The sequence below is a fragment of the Pungitius pungitius genome, chromosome 1 (assembly GCF_949316345.1).
Source record: "Pungitius pungitius chromosome 1, fPunPun2.1, whole genome shotgun sequence".
Taxonomy (NCBI): domain Eukaryota; kingdom Metazoa; phylum Chordata; class Actinopteri; order Perciformes; family Gasterosteidae; genus Pungitius; species Pungitius pungitius.
The window spans coordinates 414,612-429,457 of record NC_084900.1 but is presented as its reverse complement, the minus strand read 5'-3'; the positions used below and the strand labels follow the sequence as shown (position 1 = coordinate 429,457).

Below are 14,846 nucleotides of genomic sequence, written 5' to 3'. Positions count from 1 at the left end.
AAACCGACTTCAAGAACCACAGAAGAAGAGTAAAGCCGGTTGGGAGACAGGATGGCGGCCTTCAGCAGACGGGATCTAAACGGAATCTACTCTGTGGTAAAGTCACCCGCTCTGCTGTTCTCCGGTGAACGTGTTGTCCCTTAACGGAAAGATGCCCGGGAGGAGAGCAGCTAGTGAGGGGCTAGTGAGCAGCTAGTGAGCAGCTAGTGAGCAGCTAGTGAGCAGCTAATGATAAGCTAGTGAGCAGCTAATGAGCAGCTAGTGAGCAGCTGGTGAGCAGCTGGTGAGCAGCTAGTGAGCAGCTAGTGATCAGCTAGTGAGCACCTAGTGATCAGCTAGTGAGCAGCTAGTGAGCAGCTAGTAAGCAGCTAGTGAGCAGCTAGTGAGCACCTAGTGATCAGCTAGTGAGCAGCCAGTGAGCAGCTAGTGATAAGCTAGTGAGCAGCCAGTGAGCAGCCAGTGAGCAGCCAGTGAGCGGCTAGTAAGCAGCTAGTGAGCAGCTAGTGAGCACCTAGTGATCAGCTAGTGAGCAGCCAGTGAGCAGCTAGTGATAAGCTAGTGAGCGGCTAGTGAGCGGCTAGTGAGCGGCTAGTGAGCAGCTAGTGAGCAGCTAGTGAGCACCTAGTGATCAGCTAGTGAGCAGCTAGTGAGCAGCTAGTGATCAGCTAGTGAGCAGCCAGTGAGCAGCTAGTGAGCGGCTAGTAAGCAGCTAGTGAGCAGCTAGTGAGCACCTAGTGATCAGCTAGTGAGCAGCCAGTGAGCAGCTAGTGATAAGCTAGTGAGCAGCTAGTGATAAGCTAGTGAGCAGCCAGTGAGCAGCTAGTGATCAGCTAGTGAGCAGCTAGTGAGCACCTAGTGAGCAGCTAGAGGACAGCTGGTGAGCAGCTAGTGAGCAGCTAGTGAGCAGCTAGTGAGCAGCTAGTGAGCAGCTAGAGGACAGCTAGTGAGCAGCTAGTGAGCGGCTAGAGGACAACTAGTGAGCGGCTAGTGAGCGGCTAGAGGACAGCTAGTGATCAGCTAGAGGACAGCTAGTGAGCAGCTAGTGAGCAGCTAATGAGCAGCTAGTGAGCAGCTAGTAAGTAGCTAGTGAGCAGGTAATGAGCAGCTAGAGGACAGCTAGTGAGCAGGTAGAGGACAGCTAGTAAGTAGCTAGTGAGCAGCTAGAGGACAGCTAGTAAGTAGCTAGTGAGCAGCTAGAGGACAGCTAGTAAGTAGCTAGTGAGCAGCTAGTAAGTAGTATATTTAGTATATTTTTTGATATACTCAATATATTTAATGTGGTAAATGTTGAGTACTTACTCACAGGGTATTTCTACCCTGTAGTATTACCACTTTTAACAGGGTATAATATTGTCCCTCAGCTGCTGCTGGCTGTGGTGGTCTTGTCGTGGTCCTACGTGATCTACGCCAGCAGGATCGCAGCTTATTGGCTGCTGGAAGAGAAGGTCGCCGTCCTGCAGAAGCACTGATAGCTCTTTGGAGGGGAGACGCCTCTCATCCGTCCATGTCCTCTTGTGTAGACTTCTTCAGCTTTGAGAGTCTCGTCAGACCAGAGCGCAGACCTCCTGAACCACGATGTAGAGACCCTTGATGCATGAACTAACCGGGACCTCATGGGGACAACGAGGCCAATGAGACCTGCTGCTCCACAAGGACATTAAGACCACAGAGACCTGCTCGTCTGGTCCACGAGGACAACGAGACCAGAGACCTGCTGGTCTGGTCCACGAGGACAACGAGACCTCTGAGACCTGCTGGTCCACAAGGACATTAAGACCACAGAGACCTGCTCGTCTGGTCCACGAGGACAACGAGACCAGAGACCTGCTGGTCTGGTCCACAAAGACATCGAGGCCACTGAGACACTAATTACCAGAATAAATTGACTAAATATGAATCTGCAGTTATTCACATGAATGAATGAAGCAGCTGGTGTCCAGACGTGAACATCTGCCTGTGAGCATTAAATGTTCATATTCATCACTAATGTTTCTTATGCTTTACTGACACTTCACGGTTCACTGTCAGTTTCCTCCGCTGTGATTGGTCCACAGGCGGCACACAGGGATCCAATCAGATCCACGGTAAACAAAGACAGGGTGATGTATTCTGTAACTAAGAGCTCTGAACACACACTTCAAACACTCTGTCCTCTCAGAAGTGGTAATAGCTTTCCACGGGACGAGGGCGAGCGAGCTCCTCAGTGAATGGGAGAGAGAGAGAGAGGTGAGCACTCATTCTGTTAAGACACTTCAAACGCTCATCTGTAATTAAAATCTCTGCTGTAATTAAAACACTGCTCCTCTCATGTGGTCATGAGTACACGTCCCTCTGCTTCGTCTTCATGCTACGCTACGCTAACCAGTTCTAACGTATGAGAAATGATCACGAATTAGTCTAAAGGGATCGAGCACTAACGTCTTCTAGTGTCTCTGAATTATGAAAATGTTTAAATGATGATTGAACCAGCAGGTTCTGTTTGAACATCACATTTCATCACATGTCATTTATCTGATGCTTTTATCCACAGTGACTCACAATAAGAGCATTTCAACCATAAGGAAACTCAGAAGATCAAGAAACAAAGTGCAGTTTCATCAAATAAGCCGATGTACAACTCTTTATAGATCAGATCCATTATGAGTCCAGTTTAAGGTCTACAGTGTGTTAGTGTGAAGATGTGAAGGCTCTCTGTGGTCCTGATGTCATCACAGAGCTCCTTCCACCATCTAGGAGCAGGAGTAAAAATAACTAAAGTTTGATGATTCTTGTGAGAGGTGTGAGATTTTCTGCTGCTTTGATTTATCTTTCATTAGATGTTTGAGAAGAAATATTTACAATCATCTCAGACTATTTATATATTATTTCTAAACGTCTTCAGAATAATGAGAGAAGCTGATAAAATCAAGTAATATGTTACTGTTATGAAGACTTGTTTGTTACTGAGTTCATCAGTAATGTTCATCAGTAATGTTTACTGATGAACATTATGGAGACCAAACAAGATTATTTTAAGTGATGAGCCCAAAAGGTGAAAATATTTTGAGACAAGTTGTTTATGTGAAAAAAAGAATTAAGTTTAAACTTGTTGTTGCTTGTGCTGTTTTTAAGTGAAAATTGACTCCTACCTCTTTATATGTTACAGTTTCTTGTTTTAAGCTAAACTGTAGCACTAACAAACGATAGCACTTAAACTGTACTTATAATGGCACTTTTCTATAACATGTTTTGAAACTGCTTATTTGATGAAAAATGTACTTTCTTGTTACTTGTTCTTCAGAGTTTGTATCTCTCTGTGGAAATGCACTTATTGTACGTCGCTTTGGATAAAAGCGTCGGCTAAATGACATGTGATGTAATGTAATAAAAGGTTTTAAGGTCATTAAACATACAAACTCTTATAAATCATAAACATATTTAACTACAAGTGACTTAAAACATAAACATAGAGCAACACATAACTGATGGTGTGAGATGGTGGTGATGGAGTACTGTGATGCTCCGTGTGTCCCTGAGCAGGACACCTGACCCCTAAATGCTCCCCAGGTAAAACACATGGGTTATTACGCAATGTGAGGATAAATCAACCAACAGGGGACTTTAATCTGTGGCGTCTGTGACTAAAAATACAAATACACTGGAAATGAAGTGACTGAGGGACCTCATCAAATATATTTCATTTAAACAGATTTAGTCTAAATCTGTTTGAATGAAATGTATTTGTTTAAAAACATGTATTTCTATGGCTTCAACAATAATACAAAATAATGAAATATTTTGGAAGATACAAATTAATCTCAGTGAGATTTAATTACCTTTATAAATAAAAATGAGTTTAATGAGTTTAAAATCATTACATTGTTTAACATATCATAATAAATTGTTACAATAAATACATGAATGTACTACAATGAGAAGTACTATATTTCCATAAAAGTATAGGTTATAATTAATTAACATGTGAGTTTAGAGCCGCTTCATAGCAGAGAAACTACTGAGTTTGATTCTGTCACGTGACACATTTAATATTAAATGTTTTATTGATTTACTAAATACTCCTACTACATAAAACAATTTAAGGTTGAATACACTCTGTTAGCTTTGACTCAACATTCCTACCAATATATTTATTAGCGTGTTTAAACATGTGTAGCATGTAGCATGACGCTCTTAGCATGTAGCGTGTAGCACACTAGCACTGCCTAGGCGGCGTGGAGGAGGTCGTTGTCCATCAGACCCGGCATGGACAGGTGTGTCCCTCGCTCTTTCACAGTCTCCGTGGAAACGCGTTTGGTCGTCATGGCGTCGCAGCCCTTGGAGACCAGAGACGTCTTCTTCCCCTCCAGCCAGTAGGTCTTCATGTCCCCCTTTCCCTGTTAGAGACAGAGTGCAGAGGGTCTACCAGGCTGCTCCCAGTACTCCCAACACTACCAGTGCTCCCAGTACTACCAGTGCTCACCTTGACCTGCATCACGCCTCTGCAGTCCAGCAGGTATCCGCCGATCTCCTCCAGCAGGTAGAAGGTGCTGGAGCTGCACTGAATCTTCAGGGCTGCAAAGACTCAGGTACCTCAGCCAAGGTACTTATACTACAGGTAAAGTACTCCTCCTGCATACTAATATATGTTGTTGTTGTTGTTAGTATCACTTTAGTCTGTGATCTCTCAGACACCTTGTGTGTCAGACTGTGTGTGTGTGTGTGTCGTTCAAAGACTTCTGTATTTAATGTCCCTCATGACGTTACAGCAGTTACCCAGACTGGAGGACTCCATCCTCGAAGCTGTGTTCACTGTATCTCCAAACAAACAGTACCGAGGCATCTTGGTCCCCACGACGCCGGCCACCACCGGACCTGCAGAGACCACACCTTCATCACCAGGGCTGATCAACAGGGCTGATCAATAGAGCTGATCAATAGGGCTGATCACCAGGGCTGATCAACAGGGCTGATCAATAGAGCTGATCAATAGGGCTGATCAATAGAGCTGATCAATAGGGCTGATCAACAGGGCTGATCAATAGGGCTGATCAACAGGGCTGATCAATAGAGCTGATCAATAGAGCTGATCAATAGGGCTGATAAATAGAGCTGATCAATAAGGCTGATCAATAGAGCTGATCAATAGGGCTGATCAACAGGGCTGATCAACAGGGCTGATCAATAGGGCTGATCAACAGGGCTGATCAATAGGGCTGATGGATGCTACCTGAGTGGATGCCGGCCCGTATCTGCAGCTGGGTGGAGGGCTTGTGGGGGATCCTGAAGGTGCGGCAGACCCCCACCAGGTCCAGAGCCATGCTGGAGATCTCTGAGGCGTGAAGGATCCCGTTCTCCCGAGGAACCCCGGACACCACCATGTCTGCAGGGACACGCGTTACACCACCCACTGTGTGTGTGTGTGCGTGTGTGTGTGTGTCACTCACAGGCGTCTCCGATGGTCTCCACCTTGTAGACGTCGTAGTTGTCGATGATGTCATCGAAGGTGGTGTAGAGCTTGTTGAGGAAGTCCACGACCTGGTAAGGAGTGCTGCTGCTGGAGAGCTGTGTGAAGCCCACGATGTCACTGCGCACACAGTTTTAAACCTTTACAGCTCTGTTAGAGACCTGTCAATCACTGCGAAGCCACGCCCTAACGCCTCCTCTGCTTCATGGTCTGTTCGACCCTAAAGGGACCATCATTTGCAGCTTCCACCCGTGAAGAAGACGAGGGGTCTCCTGGTCCTACCTGAAGAAGATGGTAGCGCTGACGTAGCTCTGAGCCTGCATCGGTTTGCCCTGTCGCAGGTCGTCCGCTACCTGCTTAGGGAGCATACCTACCACAAGACAGGATGTCACCGGAGGAGAGGACAGGACAGGGACAGGTGAGGACAGACAAAGACCTACTGTAGAGCAGCCGGTCGGTCTTCTGCTTCTCGTGGGTTAGATCCTGCGTCCGCTCGGCCACCAGCACCTCCAGATGTTTGCTGTACTTCTCCATCTGAACATATCAACGAGGACCAGATATCAGATGACATCACGTGGCTCGGTCTGGTATCAATGACAGGAAGTGAGACGTCTGGTCACCAGGGTCATCATCATGTCCACCGGGCTGACTTTCACCGGGTTGATCCGCTGGACAAACTTCTTGATTTGCTCAAAGGTGGGTCGCTGGACGGGGTTGTGAGCACGACACCGGCGGATCAGCTACAGCAGGAGACACAGGGAGGACAGAAGGCATGAGGGGGGCAGGAGACACAGGGAGGACAGAAGGCATGAGGGGGGCAGGAGACACAGGGAGGACAGAAGGCATGAGGGGGGCAGGAGACACAGGGAGGACAGAAGGCATGAGGGGGGCAGGAGACACAGGGAGGACAGAAGGCATGAGGGGGGCAGGAGACACAGGGAGGACAGAAGGCATGAGGGGGGCAGGAGACACAGGGAGGACAGAAGGCATGAGAGGGACAGGAGACACAGGGAGGACAGAAGGCATGAGGGGGGCAGGAGACACAGGGAGGACAGAAGGCATGAGGGGGACAGGAGACACAGGGAGGACAGAAGGCATGAGGGGGACAGGAGACACAGGGAGGACAGAAGGCATGGGGGGGACAGGAGACACAGGGAGGACAGAAGGCATGAGGGGGACAGGAGACACAGGGAGGACAGAAGGCATGGGGGGGACAGGAGACACAGGGAGGACAGAAGGCATGGGGGGGACAGGAGACACAGGGAGGACAGAAGGCATGAGGGGGACAGGAGACACAGGGAGGACAGAAGGCATGAGAGGGACAGGAGACACAGGGAGGACAGAAGGCATGGGGGGGACAGGAGACACAGGGAGGACAGAAGGCATGAGGGGGACAGGAGACACAGGGAGGACAGAAGGCATGAGAGGGACAGGAGACTGTCGTTTAGTTTATTGACTGTTTTACTAATTATCTACATTTCTTCTTTCTTTTTTCCTTAAACGTCCTCAATGCTCATATTGTCTCATTTGTCTCATTTTGTCCCGTCTCGTCAGTGTCTCACCTCGACGTAGTCGGAGGGACATGGACAAGCTTCAGCTCTGCTGGAGATGAGCTCTGGCAGAGGAGGACACCAGGAGCTCTCCACAGCGGCCTCCTCCACCTGGGGAGTATTCACAAGTGTACATCAACATACGTGTGGATATACGTGTGTACATCAACATACGTGTGGATATACGTGTGTACATCAACATACGTGTGGATATACGTGTGTACATCAACATACGTGTGGATATACGTGTGTACATTAACATACGTGTGGATATACGTGTGTACATCAACATACGTGTGGATATACGTGTGTATTTGTGCACATGAGGGACTCACTGGAACCGGGTCGCTGCGGGTGGCGATCTCCAGCAGGATGATGGAGTAACTGGAGGAACACAACGTGAGAGCAGCAGCTTCCACTCAGACCTCCTTAATAGGCTCACACCTATCTCGCTTCTGTTGGGTTCTGTTGGGTTCTCTTAGTGTTCTGTTGGGTTCCTTAAGTGTTCTCTTAGTGTTCTAATGGGTTCTGTTGGGTTCTTTAAGTGTTCTCTTAGTGTTCTAATGGGTTCTGTTGGGTTCCTTAAGTGTTCTCTTAGTGTTCTAATGGGTTCTGTTGGGTTCCTTAAGTGTTCTCTTAGTGTTCTAATGGGTTCTGTTGGGTTCCTTAAGTGTTCTCTTAGTGTTCTAATGGGTTCTGTTGGGTTCTTTAAGTGTTCTCTTAGTGTTCTATTGGGTTCTGTTGGATTCTTTTAGTGTTCTGTTGGGTTCTGTTGTGTTCTGCGTACCTGAACACGTCTGCTGCTAGCGTGGGCTCCACGTTGGACCTGCTGAATTCGGGCGGCGTGTACACCTCAAGAAGGCTCTGCTGATAGGGGGAGAGAGGCTCCGACCCGTCGTCTCTACGGAACGTCCTCAGCCCGTAATCTGAAAGGACAGAACACCTGTCCCTCAACGGCAGGAAGTGAAACCGACCAATCAGGAGCAGGGATTCCCAGAGAGTATTAACTCTTAACTCTCTGGGAACTGGTGTGAAAATATTCACACTTCATATCCATTGAACCCCACAGGTGGACCCGACAGGTGAACCCCTGACTCCTCCCCTCACCTGTGATCTTGCAGACCCAGCGGTCGTCCAGCACACAGTTCAGAGACTTGAGTCGGCCATGACAGATCCGGTGCTGGTGCAGGTACGACATCCCTCTGGCGATGTCTGTGGCGAACGAGAACCTGCAGGGAATCGAACCGCCAGTTACTTCCTCTCCCTCCTCTTCCTCTTCCTCTCCCTCCTCCTCCTCATGGAAACCTGGAGAGGGTCTGCGCACCTGAAGCCCCAGTTGAGCGGGACATCCTCGTTGAGGAGGACGTCGTTGAGGCTTCCCTTTGGGCAGTACTCCGTCACTATGGCAACGTCCGGCACCTCCACGCAACCGCCCACAAACTTGCAGAGGTTGGGGTGATCGAGCTCCCTGAGGGGTGAACAAGAACACTGTACTCCACCTTTCTACCCACGTGTCTCCCCATCTGGGCTCCTATTGGTGGTCACCTGACTTGTTGAACTTCCTGTCGGATGGCCTTGGACAGGTAGAACGATTTGGTTTGGATCCTCTTGATGGCCACCGTCCTGCCGTCACTGGAGAACAGTTATTACACAATTATTATATTTAAGAACTGCTGGATCACTTAAATTATTTTAAACTGAATTTTACCGATGCGATAACGTTAGCTTGGTGCTGTAGTGAAGCAGGACTGTGCCGCTAACCGCTAACAGCTAAAATAACACGGTCGGCTCACTAGATCCCGGTGCAGGTGAAGAGCGTTCTCCGTGCCCCTGGTTGTCCCGTGTAGCTCAGCGCCGTCACACAGCTGCTGTTGCTGTTGCTGTTCCCCACCGGTACACTCATGATGCTGCCCATGGTCATCCGGGCCTCCTGATCTACAGACACCGACAGAAGGAGAGAGGAGGAGCTTCTACCTTCAGGAACCAGGAGAGCTGCTTTAGAATAGTGCCAGAAGAGCCACGTTCCAGACCTCTGGTTATAGACATGTTCTTCACATGTGCCTCACCAGTATGAACTGGTCCTAGCTCGATGGTTACGGTACCTTGCTTGATCTTTGAGAAGTCGATGATCCAGCTCTCGTCCCACAGAAGCTTCTGTTTCTGGTACCGGAGCCACTGAAGAAAATTGTTTTTATTATTCTTATTCATCAGTGACGGTGTGTGATGGTGTGATGGTGTGTGATGGTGGGACGGTGTGATGGTGTGTGATGGTGGGACGGTGTGATGGTGTGTGATGGTGTGTGATGGTGGGACGGTGTGATGGTGTGTGATGGTGTGACGGTGTGATGGTGTGACAGTGTGATGGTGTGACAGTGTGATGGTGTGTGATGGTGAAGGTTCTCACCACGACCGTCAGCACAAAGCAGAGGCAGAGCAGACCCAGCGGCAGGCCGACGGCCATCTTGGTGGACAGGGTCATGGGGCATTCGCCGCAGTCCGCCGGGCAAGTTGAGCAAAGCTCCGCCTCCTCGCAGACGCCGTCGCCACACACTGTAAGCGATGGGAGAGAAGCGAGAGACGAGAGCTACGTGAAACTACGGTAGGAGGACATTCCTGTGACCTCGTACCCAATGGAGGCCTGTGATTCGCTGAGCTTCAATCGGCCAGGTCTGTGATTGGCTACTTTCTACTCGCTCCTCTGCTCACCCACAGCCGGCTGCACCGTGCTCTTGGCCTCCAGCGCCACCTGCATGCGGCCCACCCGGATGTGGGCGATGAGCGAGGTCAGGCCGGCGTGGAACAGCACCACCTGCAGGACAGAGCAGGCGGTTAAACGCGCTCCCGGGTTCGAGTGGGAGGAAACCTCTCGGGTTCCCAGCGGGTCACCTTGGCGGTCCAGTTGGTCTGGGTCATCCGGCCCGAGGTGGAGATGGTGTGAGTGAAGATCTTCCCGTCGTCGGGGATCCAGGGGCCGCAGATGCTCTCCGTCTGGAAGTCAGCAGACCGGAATACGTTATTTCATCTTAAATGTGTCTCTTCTGTACTATTTTAACTTCTTGTCCCCTCGATGTAAACGATCCAGATTTAGCTCGTAGTTCGTATTAGTTAATAGTGACTAGTTAATAGTTAGTGTATATATGTATGTATAATGTGCTCTGATTGGCTCCCTCGTGGTACCATGTGACCCAGAGGACAGGAGTGGATGTTGGCGTGGTGGATGCAGCAGTTTTCTCCATCAGCGTCTCTCCAGTTGGACGGACAGTCCAGATGTTCACAGAAGCTCCGAGCGGCCTCAGCAGTGGAGATGGAGCTAAAGACACGTCAGGTGAGTCACACGTCTGACTTGTAGAAGACGTACTACTGTACTAACAACCAATCGGAGGGCAGTATAGCGGATGAGTGAGGACCAATCAGTGAGCAGCAGGGGCGGGTCAGACCTGTCGGGGAAGATGTGGTTCTCTACGGCCCAGAAGTAGAAAGAGTCCGTGGCCGTCACCGAGTACGTGACGCTGAAGAACTCGCCGCTCTTCACCGTCTCCGGAGGACGCTCCACCCAGGACATCTCCAGACCTGCAGGGGAGACGCAGAGGGTGAGGGAGACAGAGACAGAGGTGGTGATGATGATGATGATGTTCTCACCTCCACAGTCCATCATGTTGTACTCGTTTGGTTTCTCTAGAGGCCAACAGTCGTACTCACTGTTGTCAAGGTCGTGCCAACAGAAGGTCAGACCTGCACACACCTGAGATCACACACACACACATATCTCGTTGTTGGAATATTCAATTATCTTCTATTTAATCAGAAAACAAAAGATTCATTTTTAAATTTAATCCAAACTCAAAAAAATAAAACACTAAAGATTTCTTCATCCAGAAAATAAAGGTCTTCATAAATTCATAAAACCAAACATGTACCGATGAAATATCATTACTTTAAAATAAATAATAAAAAGTAAACCAGGCAACTCTTTTAATAAAAAATAACCAAAAGACTGCAAGATAATTAAAATAGTAATGAATGCAAAACAAAGCCTCTAAAACAAATCAAATTTTTAATGTGACGATGTTTGAAATCCTTAAAAGATCAGCTGTTATTTTACTTATTAAACAGAGCCCATATCATATTAATCATTTTTATTTTGATGATAAAACTATTAACAATAAACAGTGATAATAATAATAAAAATAATAACAATCTTCTTACCCAGAGCAGAAAAACACGGCTTTGGTTCTTCATCGTGCTGCTGAGAGAGAGACAGAGAGAGAGAGACAGAGAGAGAGAGAGAGAGAGAGAGAGACAGAGAGAGAGAGACAGAGAGAGAGAGAGAGAGAGAGAGAGAGAGAGAGAGAGAGAGAGAGAGAGAGAGACAGAGAGAGAGAGAGAGAGAGAGAGAGAGACAGAGAGAGAGAGAGAGAGAGAGACAGAGAGAGAGAGAGAGACACTCTCTCTCTCTCTGTCTCTGTCTCTAAAATACTAATAAAAAATGCAAATAAAATACTAGTACCTAATACTTAAGTATAAATATTGTTAACTGATGGAATGAAACAATTAAAGCAGAACAATCAGTAGAAGGTTGGTCCTTAATTCTTGGTGTTTTCCTGTGAACGAGATGTTGCTCCATGTTCATCTAAACGATGAATAGAAGACTCGCTGCTTCATGCTCCACATGTGACCATCTGATGCTCGTGGTGTTGCTCCTACAGTCCATCTACAAAGTCACCATGAGACTTCTTAGAAAACATTGACTCACCTACAATTTCGGTTTTGTTGTGTTTTGAGTGTTTTTTGCCTTCTTTCTTTACGACACGTAACGACTTTTACATTAATTTGTTTTCAGTCGATGAAAAACGTTTCTTCCATAAACCAGATCCTGCATTTTTACTGCGGTTGTTCATCAAAGGTCTTCAACATGGTCTTTGTTTAGGACTTCCTGCTTGTAGAAGGTCGCCACCTACAGGAACTTAGCAGCACTACCAAACCCGCTGTCAATCAGCATGTAGCCCCGCCCTCAAGCATCCCCTGCTTTATGGTCTACTAAAAACCTGTCAATCAGCGTGTAGCCACGCCCCCAAGCATCCCCTGCTTTATGGTCTACTAAAAACCTGTCAATCAGCGTGTAGCCACGCCCCCAAGCATCCCCTGCTTTATGGTCTACTAAAAACCTGTCAATCAGCGTGTAGCCACGCCCCCAAGCATCCCCTGCTTTATGGTCTACTAAAGACCTGTCAATCAGCATGTAGCCCCGCCCTCAAGCATCCCCTGCTTTATGGTCTACTAAAGACCTGTCAATCAGCATGTAGCCACGCCCCCAAGCATCCCCTGCTTTATGGTCTACTAAAAACCTGTCAATCAGCATGTAGCCACGCCCCCAAGCATCCCCTGCTTTATGGTCTACTAAAAACCTGTCAATCACTGTGTAGCCACGCCCCCAAGCATCCCCTGCTTTATGGTCTACTAAAGACCTGTCAATCAGCATGTAGCCCCGCCCCCAAGCATCCCCTGCTTTATGGTCTACTAAAGACCTGTCAATCAGCATGTAGCCCCGCCCTCAAGCATCCCCTGCTTTATGGTCTACTAAAAACCTGTCAATCAGCGTGTAGCCACGCCCCCAAGCATCCCCTGCTTTATGGTCTACTAAAGACCTGTCAATCAGCATGTAGCCCCGCCCTCAAGCATCCCCTGCTTTATGGTCTACTAAAGACCTGTCAATCAGCGTGTAGCCCCGCCCTCAAGCATCCCCTGCTTTATGGTCTACTAAAGACCTGTCAATCAGCGTGTAGCCCCGCCCTCAAGCATCCCCTGCTTTATGGTCTACTAAAGACCTGTCAATCAGCGTGTAGCCCCGCCCTCAAGCATCCCCTGCTTCATGGTCTACTAAAGACCTGTCAATCACTGTGTAGCCCCGCCCCCAAGCATTCCCGGCTTTATGGTCTACTAAAGACCTGTAAATCAGCGTGTAGCCCCGCCCTCAAGCATCCCCTGCTTCATGGTCTACTAAAGACCTGTCAATCAGCGTGTAGCCCCGCCCTCAAGCATCCCCTGCTTCATGGTCTACTAAAGACCTGTCAATCACTGTGTAGCCCCGCCCCCAAGCATTCCCGGCTTTATGGTCTACTAAAGACCTGTAAATCAGCGTGTAGCCCCGCCCTCAAGCATCCCCTGCTTCATGATCTACTAAAGACCTGTCAATCAGCGTGTAGCCCCGCCCTCAAGCATCCCCTGCTTCATGGTCTACTAAAGACCTGTCAATCATAGTGTTGTTACCTCCGACTCTCCTGCTTCGAAGCTTGTGTCGAAATATGAACCAGTGCAAGGTGAAGCAAATGTATCGGTGCGTGGTTCGTTCGCAGCTGATCACGTGATCAGTGACGTCCGAAGCTTCGTTCCGGCGCACAGTCACGTGACCGCTTCGATTTGATTCAAATGGGTGCGAAACTATGGGGCGCCGTTTGTAAAATGCTTTACATATTTTATGTATTTACACGATTTTGACTCCAAATTTACTCCAAAAGTGTGAATATTGTCCTGCTTTTTTTATACATATGATGATGCTAAATGTATGAAAATGGCGCAGGATTTTAGAACGTGCTACATTTTACAAACGACGCCCCATACGAAACAGGGATCGGGCTTGGCTGTCTGATAGTCAATGTCAGTGTTGTTGTGAGCAGCAAAGAGCAAATTTACAATGGAACCTTTTGGCAAAGAGTGGTCGCTCCGAGATGTGGGAGCACTTTGATTTCCTCTAACAAGGTTAGCAATAAGAAGGCCAAGTCTGTCCTTTGTATTGTGTGATTATTAATTAGTTATGGATGTTTATTATATCTCAATAAAAATCAATAATTTCATGCCCCATCCCATGTGTCCACAAGCACCTCAATGTCCAGTCATAACAAACCTGTACAATCACTGCCCCACTGACCTTTCCTCTGTGAATCACTTCCCACATTCCAGATAAGTCCCTGTGACTGCCATGAAGTGCACATGCAGCAGGAAGCACTTGCTGGTATTTTAAATTATATTGCTTACATATAACTATACATATATATATATATATATCTTCTATTAATTCTTCTGCTAGTATGATCACAAACATACATGCACAAAGGTGCAGAAAGACACATAGATAAGTGTTTGTTCCACTTCTTCCCAATGTACAAAGAATTAAAAAAACACAAACAAGGACACAATTCAAACCTGAAAAAACAATAGTTGTATTCATATAGGAATCCATGTATTTATTAATGATTTATTGGTTCAACCTTTCTTAATCATGTTCAACCCACAGAGACTGGGCCAAAATATACTGGTAGTCTATTTGAAACGTGCACTACACGTATTTAACAGCAGAGGTCATCATAGAGTTTGCGATGCATTAAATGAATGAACCTTTTTCCGATACAATTGGCTGGAAAGCTTCACTGGTTCAGAAAGCTTCACTTTGCCATCACTAGTCAATCAGCGTGTAGCCCCGCCCTCAAGCATCCCCTGCTTCATGGTCTACTAAAGACCTGTCAATCAGCGTGTAGCCCCGCCCTCAAGCATCCCCTGCTTCATGGTCTACTAAAGACCTGTCAATCAGCGTGTAGCCCCGCCCTCAAGCATCCCCTGCTTCATGGTCTGTTTGACTGTAAATGGACCTTCATTCACTAAATGAACATCATGCTGCATTGAAGTCTGTGGCAGCAGGAGTCGCCCCCTGCTGGTCACTACTGCAGGTTTAATGTGTTTTACAGATCAGTTTAATTCAAAGTTAGAAGCTTAGAAATTAAGTAAATAAAAGTACATTTCTATCAACTCCCATGAAATGATTTGTTGCTGAGCTGTGACCTTGAACACACCACTCTCCA

At 47.6% G+C, this 14,846-nt stretch overlaps 1 protein-coding gene across 1 annotated transcript; it reads right to left on the bottom strand.

Annotated features, from left to right (window-relative positions):
- Positions 1–3,923: 3,923 nt before the first annotated feature.
- On the bottom strand, positions 3,924–11,390 carry LOC119221733 (atrial natriuretic peptide receptor 1-like). The gene is made up of 23 exons (XM_037477787.2): positions 11,200–11,390; positions 10,633–10,735; positions 10,431–10,563; positions 10,171–10,303; positions 9,880–9,981; positions 9,700–9,802; positions 9,398–9,543; positions 9,096–9,168; positions 8,787–8,928; positions 8,539–8,625; positions 8,318–8,461; positions 8,101–8,222; positions 7,781–7,919; positions 7,329–7,377; positions 7,006–7,104; positions 6,064–6,183; positions 5,884–5,977; positions 5,726–5,813; positions 5,424–5,563; positions 5,207–5,359; positions 4,753–4,851; positions 4,460–4,551; positions 3,924–4,373 (listed from the first exon to the last, which is right to left on the bottom strand). The coding sequence occupies exons 1-23, from the start codon at positions 11,230–11,232 to the stop codon at positions 4,203–4,205; spliced, it is 2,565 nt and encodes an 854-aa protein (XP_037333684.2). The 5' UTR covers positions 11,233–11,390; the 3' UTR covers positions 3,924–4,202.
- Between the last annotated feature and the right edge of the window lie 3,456 nt (positions 11,391–14,846).